Raw genomic sequence first — 16365 nt, 5'->3', positions numbered from 1 at the left:
ATCTATTTGACACCAGTGGGTGGGGATCATTTTTCTCCACTGTTGTGTGCCAGATCTCAGTGCGCACCACAGTATCATGGCTGACAGCAGATGTAAGATATAATCTTAATTAAATTAAAAGGAGCATACCTTTATATCCAAATGTTACTTTAAGAAATGAATAATAAGGAATGTAAGAGCATGTAGCAGCATTACATTGTTACCATTTGTGTATATAATAATCCATGTTGTAGAAAGGATATTATTAATAGAGTGCAATTTAATGAAAACATGGCTAGTTATTGGGGAAACAACAACAGCAATAGTCAAATGGTTGGGGCTAATACCACGTGGGTTCTATTGCCTGACAGTGGTTCGATTCCTGGCTGGCTTTGTGTTTCCTGTCTCTACACTGAATACCTATCAAATAAAGGTTCAGTTTTTTGTTTTTTTAAAGGAACTTTAAAAAAAAAAAAGCCCATTATTATTAAAACATTTATTATCCATTTAATTCAACTTGAATTGATCATTTCTAACAAGGTTATGCTAAAACGAAAAATGATTTGTAAAATTATCATAGTGTTCCAAAGTATGATGCTATGAAGATAGACAAAATTATAATGTTATAACGTTTTGCTTGTTTAAGGGGCCATCTAGTGGATATCAGTTGTAATTACAGAAAAGCAGCTATGCACAAATACCAAGTTGCATCAAACCACTTTGTAAGGCGAGGAGTACACAAAGGTAATTCAAAGTGCTTTGCATAAGGCATTTATTTTTAAGATATACAGTATGTCCATATATTTACCATATGTTGGAGAGGGCTTGGTCAAAGGTGAAAAGGTCAAAGAGTAATTTGAAGAAGGCTGACATTCATAATAAAATACAGTGGAGAACAAACTTTTTTTGCTGAGTTTAAAACAAATTAAGGCCTGGATTATTTTATTTTTTCAAACTGAATGCTGCCCTAATATGTTTTTGTTTTAACTCCAGCAAAGGTTAGTAGACCGGTCCCAGTCTACCTGAGAGTCTAAGGGGGTTCATATGGTAAAATCAAGTCAGATTTGGCCCTAAACCACTGAGTGACGAGCAACGGTATGACCCATGTAAGAGTGCAGAGATCTGAGAATTAATGCAATGTATTCTGAATGAGCTGTAGCTGTCAGACAGCTTTTAAAAATATAAGAATATTATTAATGTTAATAAATTAAATACATCCACCTGAAGTTGCTCTAGTCTATACAGAGGATTTCAAAGTGTGTGTGTGTGTGTGTGTGTGTGTGTGTGTGTGTGTGTGTGTGTGTGTGTGTGTGTGTGTGTGTGTGTGTGTGTGTGTGTGTGTGTGTGTGTGTGTGTGTGTGCGCGTGCGCATGGGGAGTCTTATTTCTCATGTACAGTTTAACCAAAACAGATTTCCATATCCGAGTCATTAGGACAAATTATTTTGAATAGATGTCCATTGCCTAATGAAAGTAAATTAGTTCAAAGTTCAACCACCTCTGCTCTAGTAGAGGCAGTAGGTCTACGCAAGTACAGGCCACAGGCTCCTACAAATAAGCCGTCTTGATATGACGACAGTATAAACTGGACAAAGTCAAAATATGTTATTTTTTGTAATATGAACATTGAAAATGAGGGGCTAGTTACAGTATGGCAAGCATCTAGAGTGGGTTAAAGCATTTAGATTTCTTGGAATGCACTTTGATGAAAGAGTGACATGGAGAAATCATGCAGAAAGAATCGTTAGAAAGTGTGAGAAAGTATATGATGTGCTACATTTCTAGGAGAACACAGTGTGCAGACAGAGGTACACGGCTGATGAAGAGAGCACCGATCCGCTCAGTCTTGGAATATGGGTGCTTGATATATGGAAGTGCAGGTAAAACCAAACCCATTGAGACCTGAAGCCGATTCTACATGTCTCCTAAATCTCAACAGTATTCTGAAAGACGTATGTTTCTATATCAGTGGTGCTCAATCTTTTTCATGTGAAGGACCCCCAAAATTATATGTATTTGACCACGGACCCCCATCAAAATATTTAGTTCCAGGGACCACCAGAAGCAAAGATTTGAGTTAAAAATGTTCGCTTTAAAAAAATATATATGCAAAGATTCGCACACATTTTCACGATTTTTCAAAAATAGCAGATCTACAAGCTCGTAGCGCGGCACTCTGTGCCGCGCTATTAGCTTGTATATCTGCTATTTTTGAATAGCCCAAAGTGTAAAATAATGCTTTTTAGCTCAAATCTAAAAATGACACAGTTCCAGGTCTTAATGGGTTAAAAAACTGGACAACGGTTAAGGGCGCTACAGTTGTGCAGGCACTCTGCACAACTCCAATTCCAGCCTTGCTGGTTGAGAAGGGACAGATACAAATAAGTTTAAAAAGAAGAAAACCAAATGTATGGGGTATATGAGCAAGGTCATACAGGCAAACAGCTGTTGGAGAAGAACTGCAAGTGGGGAGGAAGAAAAAAATCAATTGATTGTGTTCCAGCTTGGATCAATAGAACTAAAATAGTAAGTTTCTATTTATTGGTATCACATTGAAAACTTATTTTTCAAGGTTACACTGAAAAAATACTATTTCCTTTTATTTATTTATTGCTTTTTACAGGTTCGGGATCGCTGCTGTAGATTTCTTATTATCAGAGAGGATGAGGAAGGAGGATAGCAAAGTCGTGGAGGACTTTTCACAGATGGCTCCATGGACCCCAAGAGTAAAAGGGTGGGTTTTGCTATAATATTCCTGACCTCCAGATCACTCAGGGCAGACGGGTGTCAGATGAGGTGTCAGTCTTTATCGCAGCGGTAGTGGCCTTGATATGGGCACTACAATAAGTAGAAAAGGTGAGGGCACAGGAGGTGGTCGTCTGCTTTGATTCGGGGAGCTGCATTGATGGCTCTGCAGGGGAGAAGGTCACAGGCCAGGACTGATCTCATCTCTGAAACACTTGACAGCACAATACAGAGTAGACCTGGCTGGAAGTAGAGTAGAGTGGGTTTTTTAAGGGTACCAGCTCATGTGGTTATGAAAGGCTGTCGATGTGGCAGCCTCAGAGTCTTTGTTCGGGAGAGGAGGTGGATGTGGATATCAGTGGTGGAAAAAGTATTCACATTTCGTACTTAAGTAAAAGTATCAATACTGCAATGTAAAAATACTCGGTTACAAGTAAAAGTCCAGAATAAAAAATGGTACTTGAGTAAAAGTACAAAAGTATTGGTATCAAAATGTACTTAAAGTACCAAAAGTAGAAAGTACTCCTTATGCAGAATGTCCCATTTTGCAAATTTTCAAATGCATAAAATGTATAAAAATCTTTTGAAAATAGCAGATCTACAAGCATTGCGAACCATTGTGAGCTTGTAGATCGGCTATTTTCAAATGGCCGAAATGTATATAGGGCTGAAGTTTTGTAATAATAATCAAAATCAAAAAAGTAACTAGTAATCAAAGTTTTCAAATAATTGTAGTGGAGAAAAAGTGTAATATTTGCCTCTGATATGTAGTGGAGTAGACGTGAAAGTACTGAAAATTGGAAATACTCCCGTAAAGAAAAAAAATCACACCTGTGTGAAGGTAGCGGCGCCTTTGATATATTTTGTCATAGATATGTGTTTCTACTAGAGAAACAATATTAAAAGGCTTCCAGTGGCACTAAATAGTGCCATTGGAAGCGAATCACCAAATGCATTCCAAGGTAAGTGGCAAAAACTGATCTGTCATAGCTGATAGAGTGGGTACCTAAAAAATAAACTTTAGGTACCCACTCTATCAGCTTCTATCTTCGTAGCTTTTTGTAGCAGATATACAAACTTCGCGCTCTATACCTTTAGGTATAGAGCGGATATTAGCCCTCTATACCTGGCTTTTGCGTCAACGTTCTGATTGGTCAGGCTCGCCAAGGTTCTGATTGGTCAGGTCCGTCAACGTTCTGATTGGTCAGGTCCGTCAACGTTCTGATTGGTCACTATTCATGACATCACTATGTTACTATTCATGACATCACTATGATGTCATGAATAGTGACCAATCAGAACGTTGACGGACCTGACCAATCAGAACGTTGACGGACCTGACCAATCAGAACCTTGGCGAGCCTGACCAATCAGAACGTTGACGGACCTGACCAATCAGAACCTTGGCGAGCCTGACCAATCAGAACGTTGACGCAAAAGCCAGGTATAGAGGGCTAATATCATAGAGCGGCTAGCGCCGCTAAAAATACCTCAATATTGTACATAAGTACAGTACTTAAGTAAATGTACTTAATTACTTCATACCACTGGTGGATATAGCCTTGGAGAGCGTATGATAAAGGAGGAGATAGCTATTATGGAAATGAAAGGAAGGTTTTATTATACAAAATATGTATACAAAATAATGTTAGGGTCATCAGGAGAGAACAGGAGATTATGACATGGTTAGCCACTTCAAACCTTGCGTCCATATTTTGGGTACTACAGGGAAATGTGAAATGTCCAAAAATGTTATTAGCAAAAATAGCAGTTCTACAAGCTCACAACACATCGCTTCACAACGCATTGTGAGCTTGTAGATCAGCTATTCTCACTTGTCATCATAGCACAATGAAGTAGGTCTTACATGGTTAAGCCATTGCATGAGGATGGACCGTGATGGACCTGCTGCTGCATTTCTATGAGAATTCTGTTCAGGTCTGTCTGTGGAGCATCAAAGTGCATTAGTGAAAGCTGCTGCTGCAGTGATGGACAGTAACAAAGTAGATTTACTTGAGTAATGTACTTAACAGGGACGTGCACAGATGACTCTAGGTGGTTCTAGAGCGCCTGCCCTTTGCCCTCTTGACCAGAAGTGCCCAGTTTACAGCAGGGGTCTTCAACAGGGGGTCCGGGACCCCTAGGTCCTCAGAGTTACTACAGGGGGTCCGCCAAATCTTTATGTGATATGATTTTTCTTTTTACCATAACCACACGAAAACCTAGCATCCCTTTTCTGAGGAGAACTTTAGCCAAAAATAGCAGATCTAGGCGTTGTGGGCTTGTAGATCGGCTATTTTTGGCAAAGAGGTATAGGTGTAGAGGGAAAAAAGAGCAGACCAAGTAAACAAAAAAAAGTATAATTTACTTGAGCACCTGCCCCTCAAAATGTCTGTGCACGCCACTGGTACTTAAGTCATTTTTTTTTTGGATTATCTGTTCTATACTTGTATTTTTGGATACTTTAATATTACTTTCACTCCACCACATTTCTAGGAATTAACTTAAGCCCTATTTAAAATACAGTGAAAATAGTTACACCGCGCGGTGTGTTGTGAGACCTTCCTCGGCTAATTTCTCCATTTTTGGGAAAATTCGGCGGGGGTGTAGACATTTTGATACAGCAATGCATTCATATTAAAAAGAAAATGTACTTTGAAATTTGTACTTTTTAATACTGAACTAGTACGTTAACTCAAGTACAAATTTGACTGAGCACCTTATTTGTTTTAAAACACAACTAAAGACCTTTCTGTTTGCAGCTGCCTCTGATTGAGTTTTTTTCTTTTTTTTCCCTCTTTTCATTTCTTGCACATTGAATTGCCTTGTTGTTGAAATGTACCATACAAATAAAATGGCCTTACCGTTCCACCTTTCACTTGTAGTTGACTAATATTCGACCAGGAGTATTGAGTTGAGTACTTGTTGTTCACCACTGGAAAGCTGTGACAGACCAATTATTTGTTTACTAAAATTGAGACTGGACGCACAGGTGATTGTTTCACGCAATCCCCAACCTGTTGTGTTGGGGTGCGCAGTGCGCTGGTTTCAGCACACCCCAACCCCCTCTTGTGTGTTGGCTAGTGAGGCGCGTCCTAGCGAGACCTGACAGAATGGGTTTCATTGCGCGCAAACTGGTTCTTATCAGTGTGACGTCGTCTGTTAAGGGGTCTAATTCTCCTCTCTTTAGTTTAAACTTTAATGGGCAGTAGTAGTACGTACCCAAAACCAACAGTGGGAGGCAGCAACATGTCATAATAGTCTGTCTGCCGGAAACTCAGAAGAAGAAGAGAAGCAGTGTTGCCATGTCCGCTTATTATAAGCGACTTTGGGCTTGTTTTTCCAGTTGCTTGTAAATATTGTTCTTGTTCTTGTTTTAAACGGTAGTTGCTCATTTTCATTTCCTAATGTTGTTTAAACCAGTGGTTCTAAAATATTGTATTTATATATTTTAAATATGTAAATATGTAACTAATTATCCAAGGACCCTAATCTGAAAATATTTTTGTGACAGGGATTTATATTTGTGATGTTAAAATGTTTCAAAAATATACATTTTTTCCCCTCCAAGATTTCTTTTTGAAAATGGCAGCGCTACAAGCTTGTAGATCGGCTCTTTTCAAATAGCCGGTGTGCTCATGTTATGTAGCCTCGTAGTGGTCGCTTCTTTTGGGCTTGTTTTAACAGACCATAGTTGCTTATTTCTCTTACACAAATCTGGCAACATTGAAGAAGAAGACGTACGAAATACGAAGCGTTTTTTGTTTACGACAGTGTAGCAAAAAAAAATCATCATGGCGCCCGGAGACGCAGAGGGGATTCTGATAGGAAACAAGGTATATTCCGAGGTTTACCTGACTCTAGGCGGCTGCCAGCTACCTCCGGACCGGCTGCAGAAGAGCCCCTCTGCGGAGCACGGCCTGGTGGCCGACAAGGAGGAGCAGCTGAGGCTGAGAGGCTGCGAGATGATCCAGGCGGCGGGCATCCTGCTGAGGCTACCACAGGTCGGTTAGGTTAGCACGTGAAGCTAACGATGCTAGCATCATAACTTTTTCAAATAAGTGGTTTTCAACCCTTTTCATATAAAGTCCCAAGTCAAAATCCATCATTTATTAGGCATTTGAGCCATGGGACCACCGTTTTGATGATATTTTTAGACTCTCAGACCCGAAACTTTAGAATATTTTGTTTATCGTTGGATAAGATTTTGTACCCCAATTCCATGCTGTATTGATGTTGGTGCCATAGTAGCCTTCTAGTAAGTAGAATAGCTGTGATCTTACATACGTTTCATTTATTTCCAAATACACAGCCATAAGATCGGTCCTCCTATCCCCGCCCGGTTAGCAGACTGATCTGGGCGGCCTTCTGTCTCGCTGCGTGTGTACTGACTGACCCAATATAATTGATTCCTAAGACTTGGGAGTCAGATAGTGTCCTATAGTTCAGTGGTTCTCAACCTGTGGGTCGGGACCCCCAAGGGGTTCCTACATGATGGGGGGGGGGGGGGGTAGATGATAGTGAAGTGACAATTTTATGACTTAAGAACTTTTTAATACCTAAAAAAAGAAGGAAAAAGACCATTACTGCAACAAAAGTAATCGACAAACTATAGCTATGCTATATAAACATTGGCCACATTGTCAAATGATATAAGAAAGAGGCACGTATTTAGAAAGTAGCCGATCTACAAGCTCACAACGCCTCGCAACTGTGAGCTTTTAGATATGCTATTTTCACAATATTTATCTCAAACAAAATGGGGAGGTCCCCAGTTCAGTATGATTTATTTTGGGGGGTTGCGGCCTGAAAAGGTTGAGAACCACTGCTCTAGTTTCCTATCCATTTGAAAGTTCTGTCAGAGAACGTGTAAAATATCTCCACTTTTCCACGAGATTCACACAGACGACATTCTCTGAAATGACTGCTGGACTGAACATATCAAAACTTCCTTAGGGAACAGTCTGTGTTTGGGAAGCACAAACCTATGGGGCACACAATTGACTGGTGCATTGCGATTGGTGTGGGGTAATGAATCACACCACCTGCCCATCGTGTGCCCCATATATTTGTGCTTCCCAAAGGAAGTTGTCATATGTTCGGTCCTGCAGTCATTTCTGGCCCCTCGCCCCGGAGAGAATGTCGTCCTCGTCCGTGGGAATCTCGTGGAAAAGTGGAGATATTTGACTAAACACACGTGTTCTGCCAGAACTTTCAAATGGATATGAAAGAGGACAATATCTGACTCCATGTCTTAGTAATTCATTATTGGGTGAGTACATATGGCAGCTGATAGGAACGATCTATGACTGTATTTGGAATACATGAAATGTATGTAAGTCTTGATCACAGACATTCTAGGGCTAGTAGTACCATATAGGAGAGATAACAGGCAAACGTTGATCAAAATAACAATTCTTCTACATTCTCTAATTGTGTAGTAAAATTATTTCACAGTCAAGAGTTAAAGATCTATAAGGGTCCATTTGGTTACCAACTCTCCATCATTTAGCTGGGGACCACCTGGAACCCCCTCAAGGACCACTGGTGGTCCCCGGATCAGTGGTTTAAATCATAGATGACACTTGCATTGATATAGGGGCCATGCATTGGCAAGTTATTTACACATCGTGGTTACAAAAAGAAACACCTAAAGTTATCAAGCAAGCAATTATAAGTAAGTAGAATCACTAACGTAGCCATCCGTAGCGACTGCCTGATTGGCATGAACCCTATAGTCTATATTGATTGATTGAATACTTGATTAACAGTTTCAAATAGTACAGTGGTACGATATTACAATCAATGATTGTTAAAAGGATAACACAAAAAGCCATAGGGGCTTGTTTCCATTGTGGTCCTGTGTATTCGATTCATTGAGAAAATATAAATAAACAACAGGGTAAATGGTAAAAGTAAAGTGCAATGAGAACAATGCAGCGCTTCAACAAATATATAGTGTACCAAATAAACATCCAAACGATATTATATTAGATAGCATTGTGTTTGTTTTGATAGCAAATAGCATTATTTTACAGAAAATAACTTTGTTATGGTGAACATGGAATTCTACCTTTTTAATGTTTCAGAGTTGAAGCCACTGTTGTTAGAAAAACATACGGACATGTAGCTAGCTTGTGGTGAGGTTACAAAGACATTTTTATCATCAATGTTTGCGGGGAAAAGGGAAAGTTAATGTAGGGCTATGTAAGAGAATAGTAGATGTGCTGCTTTCATTCAAGAATCCAGGCTGCAATGCCATCCTGACAGGTTTGAGTCCCGATCCCGACGACCTTTGCTGCGTGTCACTCCCCATCTCTCTCTCATTTCCTGTCAGTCTACTATCTCTATCAATAAGGGCAGAAAAAGCCCCAAAAATATCCTTTAAAAAAAAGAATGCCCAATAATGGAGCTGTGAGAGGCAGCTCCAATATTGAGTGAATATCTTAGGTTCACTTCAAAGAATTGGCTCTTTTTCTGTGACGATAAGAATTGGCTATTTTTTTTTCTGTGACAATCTTGAATTGACGTCAACACTGTTATTATGCTTGTTTGTGTTCCTCCAGGTAGCCATGGCCACTGGACAGATTCTCTTCCACAGGTTCTACTATTGCAAGTCATTTGTTCGACACTGTGCGGAGGTAGGCCAAATTATTATTTCTTCCCACACACAACTCGTATTAATGAAAATGGGCTCATGAAACTGTTAATTATTTATTATGTGCATGTTATAATTAGTATCTTGGGAAAAAAAACAGACCTTCAAGGTCTGAGGAAGAGCCTCCCGTGCTCAAAACGTTACCAATAAATTAACCCACGATGCGAGCAGCATTCTGCATTCTGGCACTCTGGATTTTGTTTTCATGTTGAATATTTAATTGGTTCTCTAAGTGGGGTCCGGGGACCCCCAGGGGTCCTTGAGGGAGTTCCAGGGGGTCCACAGCTAAATGATGGATAGTGAACCAAATGGACCCATATGGGTCTGTAACTCTGAGAGTGTACAAATGGAACCAAATGGACCTTAACAGGTCCATTTGGTTCTATTAAGTGTCAATTTGGGGGTCCTTGACATGAAAAAGTTTGAGAATCACTGGAATATTTGATCCAGCACCCAGTCCAACAGGACAGGGTGTGCGTGAATTTTGCCACTGTTTTTTCATAATTAGTATCTTCCCAGGATTTATCCCTTCTTCATGTACACTTTTAATTTCCAGATGGTTGCCATGGCATGCGTCCACCTGGCCTCAAAGATAGAGGAGGAGCCACGCAGGGTGCGGGATGTCTTAAATGTCTTTCACCATCTTAAGTATCACAAAAAAAAGTAAGCCGTCCACCTTTTTGACATCTTTGAAACAAAACAACTTGAAATGCTATTTCTATTTCTTTAGTCCACTGTTTCTGTCACCAGCCTTACCTTGGTCTTTTGTTGTTTGGCTGATAGAGGCATTTGTCCCTTGTCCCTGGATGCTGCCTACATCAACATGAAAGCAAAGGTCATCAAAGCAGAGAGAAGACTTCTAAAGGAGCTAGGCTTCTGTGTGCATGTCAAACATCCCCACAAGGCAAGCTTTAGCAGCAGCAACATCTAGTACCCCGTCTTCTGTCTCTTGGCAACACATCACACGATTTGACCTTTTAAGATGTATTCACTTATGTCATAAAAGTATTTGTATTTTGACATAATAAGAGCTTCCATGCTGGCAATATTGATTTGAATTGTGAGATTTCTTTACTTAAATGGTTCCTTTCTGGTCTCTTTCCTTTGTCACAGATAATAGTCATGTACCTTCAGGTGCTGGAGTGTGAAAAGAACACGAAGCTGGTGCAGATGGCTTGGTAGGCACTTGAATATCTATTATAGCATGTCTGTTTGTTACAGTTTTCTGTTTCTCAGGAAATTATCATCTGAATTATTTTTTTAATCATGTGTAGACCATGGTGATTATACAGTAGTTATTTACACATTACTTATGTTTTCTCATCTGTTGCCTTTTTTGTTTTTTACTGATTAGGAACTACATGAATGATAGCTTGAGAACAGATGTGTTTTTGAGGTTCAGCGGCGAGACGGTGGCCTGTGCTTGTATCTACCTGTCAGCCAGATTACTAGAGGTTTGTGGTTACCAATCCATCATCCACAAAATATTGTTAACTCCACATGCTTAAAGGACGACTTCACCCATTTTCAACCTATCTTCATATAATTGGTCCGCACTAATGTTCATGATAAAATGGTAAACACATTTTCTACTCTGTGTCTCATAAGGCCCCTTTCCATTGCAGCTTAAGCACCACACCACACTACACCACACCACACCGCATCAAAACATCTACCGTTTCCATTACACAAAAGTACCCCCGCTCAAATCCACAGGTATGAGTAGCAGACTCCGGTCATTGACACTCATTTGTAATGTACATTTTTGTCTAACAATGTAATGTAGGTGAGTGGCCAACTGTCCTGTATACAAATGCAAATCACCTGGGCCCGTGGCCCGCTTGGCCTAGCTCAGACCTACCCAGGACTGGGTACTTTTTAGGCACCAGTTTAGTACCACTTACACACCACTCTACCCACTTCATTGTAGTGGAAACCGAGGCACAAGTGGGCGGTGTGGTGTGGGGTAGGGTGAGGCCATGCATATGGAAAGCCGCCTATAGTAGGGCTGTGGACACTTCAGGAAACCGCCTACAGTGACATCATAGTTAGGCAGATTTTTATTTTTCAAACAAGATTTCTAAAAATTGTATTTCGATTTTTATTAACACGAGAACAATGGCTTCCATTATAGCATGCTAACTTTCCAGGAATAGAAAGCCTGCAGTTTCTATTAGCTTGGATTCCCCATCGATGATGTCACTGGTAGGCAGGTTTCTGAAATGTCCTCTGAGACACAGACCAAGTAGACAAAAAATTGTTCCATATTAAAAATAGGTTGAAAATGGATGAAGTCGTCCTTTAACTCAGCTGAACATCAGTGACCCAAAATGCCTGCTTAACTACTACAATGATATACTGTACTTGCTTGCACCAATGATACTTTGTGTTTGAAGTCGATCGCCCGGGGTGGAACACAGTGACTGTTTGTTCCACACAAACACTGATGTTACATGATGGTCATTACATAAGCTGACACATTAATATATTCCTACAGATTCCCCTCCCAGATCAGCCACCCTGGTTCCAGCTATTTGGGGCATTAGAAGAGGACCTGAAGGAGATCTGTGTGAGGATTCTGAGGCTCTATTCCCTCCCGCATGTCTCCTTCTCTAGTTTACTGCGTCACGTGGACCAGTGTCGTCAGGCCCTGGATGAGGCCAAAGTCAAGATAGGACCCATTGGAACCCCAACTTTAGAGCCCCCTACCTGTTTCTCCCCAGCGTCTAAAGCAGGTGATGTGTTGTTGTTAAACGTCTTTGTTCTTTGCCTTTTCAGTGGAAGGCAGCACAGTTCATGTTAGAGAAGCAGCGACTGATAATAAAATGTATATCTATATGTATATATACTGTAGAGCAAAGCCCTGCACAGGCCCAAAACTCTAACCCGAGGCCGGCCCTCGTCAGTGGTGTTCAAGACTGGCTCGGCCCCAACCCGACAAGGGTCTGCAATTTATTAGCCCGAGCCCAACTCGAGACCTGACATCAAGTCAATTTAATCTCTCTGAGATCTATCAGACAGCGCTCACTTGCGCTGTCTTATAACACGTAAACACGAACAGAACACACATGACATGCTACTAAGAGAGGTAAACTTGTAAAAGTGTCACTGACTAAAATACTCACACATTAATAGGCTCAAATAATAAAGCCAAATTGCATGATCCAGCAGCAAATAAGTAGGCTAAGTTTTATGGTATCTTCATGTCCATTGAACTGTGTAGCTATAGGCTACTTCTAATGGATAGGCCTCTTTCATGTTTATGTCACGAGCGCTGTGCGTCGCATCCACATTTCTTCAGAGATGTTCAGAGGCTAACTAACGCAACATGGACTCACTGAACTCCTCTCCTTTCATTGTCAATTTAAGGAGCATAATGAGAAAAGTTCAATTCACTGTTGAATGCCGTTGCTCGGTGGTTGACAGGAGTTATTAACGTAACTCAGGATCAATGAGTCTGAGCCCTGCTCATGCCCAACCCACAGTATCGATAACATGTTTTATCGAGGCGAGGCCCTCCGGGGCTTGTCGTGCTTGCAGAACTCTACTCTATAGGGCTTGTAATTAACACCCATCAACCTGCCAAATGCTGTTTGTTGGGTGACGCTGTCAAGTTATGTAATGAATCAGGCTCTAAATATCACTATCTGTGAAGTGGGCTGAGGCCACAACAGGATACAGTTCTCCCAGCCCTACAATTTTCAGGAACACAGTGTTCTGCCTGTGAAATGCAACCATTGGCTTGCTCTGACACTTGCTCTTGTAGCTACATTGGCTGCATGGCTGGTAATCCAAAAAGTTAATGTTAAGCTTTTAAGTATACCATGTACTGTGTCTGTTTGTGCCTTTTCTGCCACTTTATCCCTGGAACTGCATATTGATAGAACATGTAATTAAGCCTTTTTTCTCTTTTTCATTTCAGTGTCGCCTTCTGTAACACATCCTGTTCAGGAGTGTCCTCTGTCTCAAGTTGCTCTCAGGAATGTCTGCCGAAAACTCACTAATGGAGACGGGTATGTTTGCTTCTTTTATATTGTTTGATGAAAATTGATTTCAGCCATCAACCTCCACATGCTTTGCACACACGTTGTGGGGGGGGGGGGGGGCGGGGGTGATGATGATGCTTGCTGCTTTTAATTTTACTCCACACCACCCTTTCAGAAAGACCAGGAAGAGTCGTAGTGCTGAGAGGAGGGAGAGTCCCCTCACCCCTCCTAAACGCAGGTAATGGAGATCAGCCACATGCATAAAACATTCCTAGTTTTTGCTAATTTGAGGTTCTTTGACCAAAGAAAATGAAATTTGAACACTCACACTCACTTTTTTTGTGGTTTGGCTATTTATAAAAATGTGTAATTCAACTGGCTGTTTTAAATTGATGCCCAATAACACCACTTCATAGCCGGGCTGAGTACATTTTCCCTCCGCTTTTCTCCAACCACCAAGGAGAGAATATTTTCTCCTCTCCTGCCATGTTTTCTCACTCACAATTAAAACCAGGAAATACTCCATGATTATATGCCATGATTTTCTTTTTAGTTGTTAGTCTGTGTACTAACATTGTTCTTGTGAAGCAGGTTGTTTATGCATCATTGTGATTTCCCAAGGACATTGCTTTGACCTGACTCTTGAAAACAAAAGCTGCAATGAAGTGATATCTTATGATATTCTTCATTGTATAAATAAACAAAATTCTCCATGGCGAGTCGTTTGGTGTTTCAAAACGATTCTATTAAAGGGATTCTAGGCAACATTTAGCCTAAATTTAAATACATATATATATTCCCCTCTATCAGCCACTATATAATGATGTTGGGGTGTTTTCCTGCATTAAAACAGTCCTCTTTCTGAAATCCGTATTTTCACTACTATTTATGTTTTGACATCCGTATATCCGGGACGTAAATGAAACGCACGCATGTGCGCGTCCGTGTGAACTATTCGAGTGAAACCGAATGGAACCGAGTGCAGCCGACAAAAATGGAACGAGCCGCCATTGTTTTCTGCTGCGCTGTTTTTACTTTTTACTTTCGGTTTTAAAACGCTCTCAAATGTATTTTTTGAGGCGCAGAATTTACTTTTAAGATATCGTTTGGATAGAATTTAGTTGTTTAACTTCATATATGTGGTCAATTTATCATGACAGAGCCTATTTAAAAATAAAAATTCAGAGAACCGGCAGGGGCGGGCAGTGACACGCATTGTATCCGAATAAAGCAACCTATTTTCGGCATGGCCCGAAAATAGGGCCATGGTCGGGGAAACAAACTGCTGATGAGAGGGGAGGGGGGAGTGGAGGGGCGGTGTTTGACAACAGTTTTTTTTCTTTTTTTGATCTCTGAACTTGCCTGGAATCCCTTTAAGCTGTGATCAAAGCACAATATGAACCACTTTACAAACGGAGACAAATAAGCAGTCATGACAAGAGAGCTTGTGTCGTTTGAAAGAAGAAGGCAGTGCTACTGTGCTACATCCTTACCATGGTTGCGCAACATGCTAAAGTACCAGTCTGGAAAGGGGTCGGGAAGGGCTAAGATTGACAGCAAACTCCCTCAACAGTTCCCCCAGTGGCGATAACAGTACATTTTTCATTGCTGCCAAAAATAGCTTTTGAATAGAGAAAATCTGAAAATGCATTATTTGTGTGTTTTAGTTTTTAGCTTAAAACTTTTCAAACATTTTGAAATAATGAATGACGCAAATCTACTCCTGTACTCCTTTTTTCCCCCCTTTTCTATCAGGCGCAGTCGCAGTGTCTCTTCTCCTTCCCGTTCGAAAAAACACAGAGAAAGGGAGAGAGACAGAGAAAGGAACCGAGCCAGAGAGAGGGAGCGTAAGGAACGCGACAGGGATCGGGGAAGAGAAAGGAGAGATGAGTACTCGCGCAGAAGATGATTTATCATCAAGAGGAATTATCATGGACCAAGCAAAGGCTTTTTCAAAATGAGTTACTTTTGTACATTTTTTATGTTTTTTATTTTGGAAAACTGCCCCCAAGATCACAAATGCAACTAAATGCAAATTTGTTTTTGTATTAAAATGGCTTTAGATTATATCCTACTTGTGTTTGTTTTTCTGGGTTTCTAAAATGTCTCGCGTATAGCAGTGTTTCCCTACATAGGGTCACGGCCCATTTTGGTTTGCAGACCCGTTTTTATGGGTTGTGAGGAAATGAACAGTTCTTTTTTAAAGAATTAAAAATATATACTTTTCAAAAAGTTTTCAGAAAGAAAACAATTCTCATATTTTATTTTATTTTTGAAAAAAGCAAATCTACAATGTGAGCTTATAGATTGTCTAGTTTAACTATTTTCTAAATTAGTGCTTAAGTGGTTAATTCATTTATTTTTGGTTTGGGTCCCGGGAGACAACAAATTTCTCTATTTGGTCTCAAGCTCAAAAGGTTTGGGTTGCCGCGATGTAAATAAATAACAGGTTGTCAGTAAAATTTCTAGAAAAATTACAAAATTACTGGGCAAGTATGTTCATTTGGTATGCTGGTTTCTCTTGTCTCTTACTGTAGAAAACACACTTCCACGCCTAGCCGCATACTCTTTCTTTCAACAAAATAAAGTGAGAAGCAATTACTTAAAGGCACTGCCTGCTTAGATGCTCTGCTTACAACCTCAACGCGTATACCTAGACTAAAATCCTGAGTTTTACAGCAATTTAACACAAATGGAACCAAAGGGGGAAATCAATACAGAGGATGTGCTTTACTATATTAGCTGATGGAGCAGCAGGGAAGGTTTAGTGTAAGAATTGGCTGATCTTTGACTAGATTTGACTGATTTCCATACATGCATAGCATTCTGTTTACATTCTGTATTTACTGTAAACCTTGCTACCCAACACAAAAACATGTAGGTACATGTACTCACAGGCAAACAGGATTCCACTTTGGGGACGTCAGCATGCATGGCTCTAATGAATCCAGCTGCAAAGGAAGCATGTTTCAATAAGGCAAACTGATTAATCTCTTGT

General features: G+C 40.4%; 1 protein-coding gene across 1 annotated transcript; it reads left to right on the top strand.

The window, feature by feature from the left end:
- The first annotated feature begins 6510 nt into the window (after positions 1-6510).
- On the top strand, positions 6511-15436 carry ccnl1b (cyclin L1b). Its single transcript, XM_084062059.1, has 10 exons — positions 6511-6727; positions 9290-9364; positions 9938-10044; positions 10165-10285; positions 10495-10559; positions 10736-10835; positions 11879-12116; positions 13304-13394; positions 13543-13605; positions 15123-15436. The coding sequence occupies exons 1-10, from the start codon at positions 6518-6520 to the stop codon at positions 15274-15276; spliced, it is 1224 nt and encodes a 407-aa protein (XP_083918185.1). The 5' UTR covers positions 6511-6517; the 3' UTR covers positions 15277-15436.
- Positions 15437-16365: the final 929 nt, after the last annotated feature.

The sequence above is a fragment of the Gymnoscopelus microlampas genome, assembly GCF_963454915.1.
Source record: "Gymnoscopelus microlampas genome assembly, chromosome: 7".
NCBI classification, from domain to species: Eukaryota; Metazoa; Chordata; class Actinopteri; order Myctophiformes; family Myctophidae; genus Gymnoscopelus; species Gymnoscopelus microlampas.
This window is presented reverse-complemented; position numbering and strand designations above follow the sequence as displayed.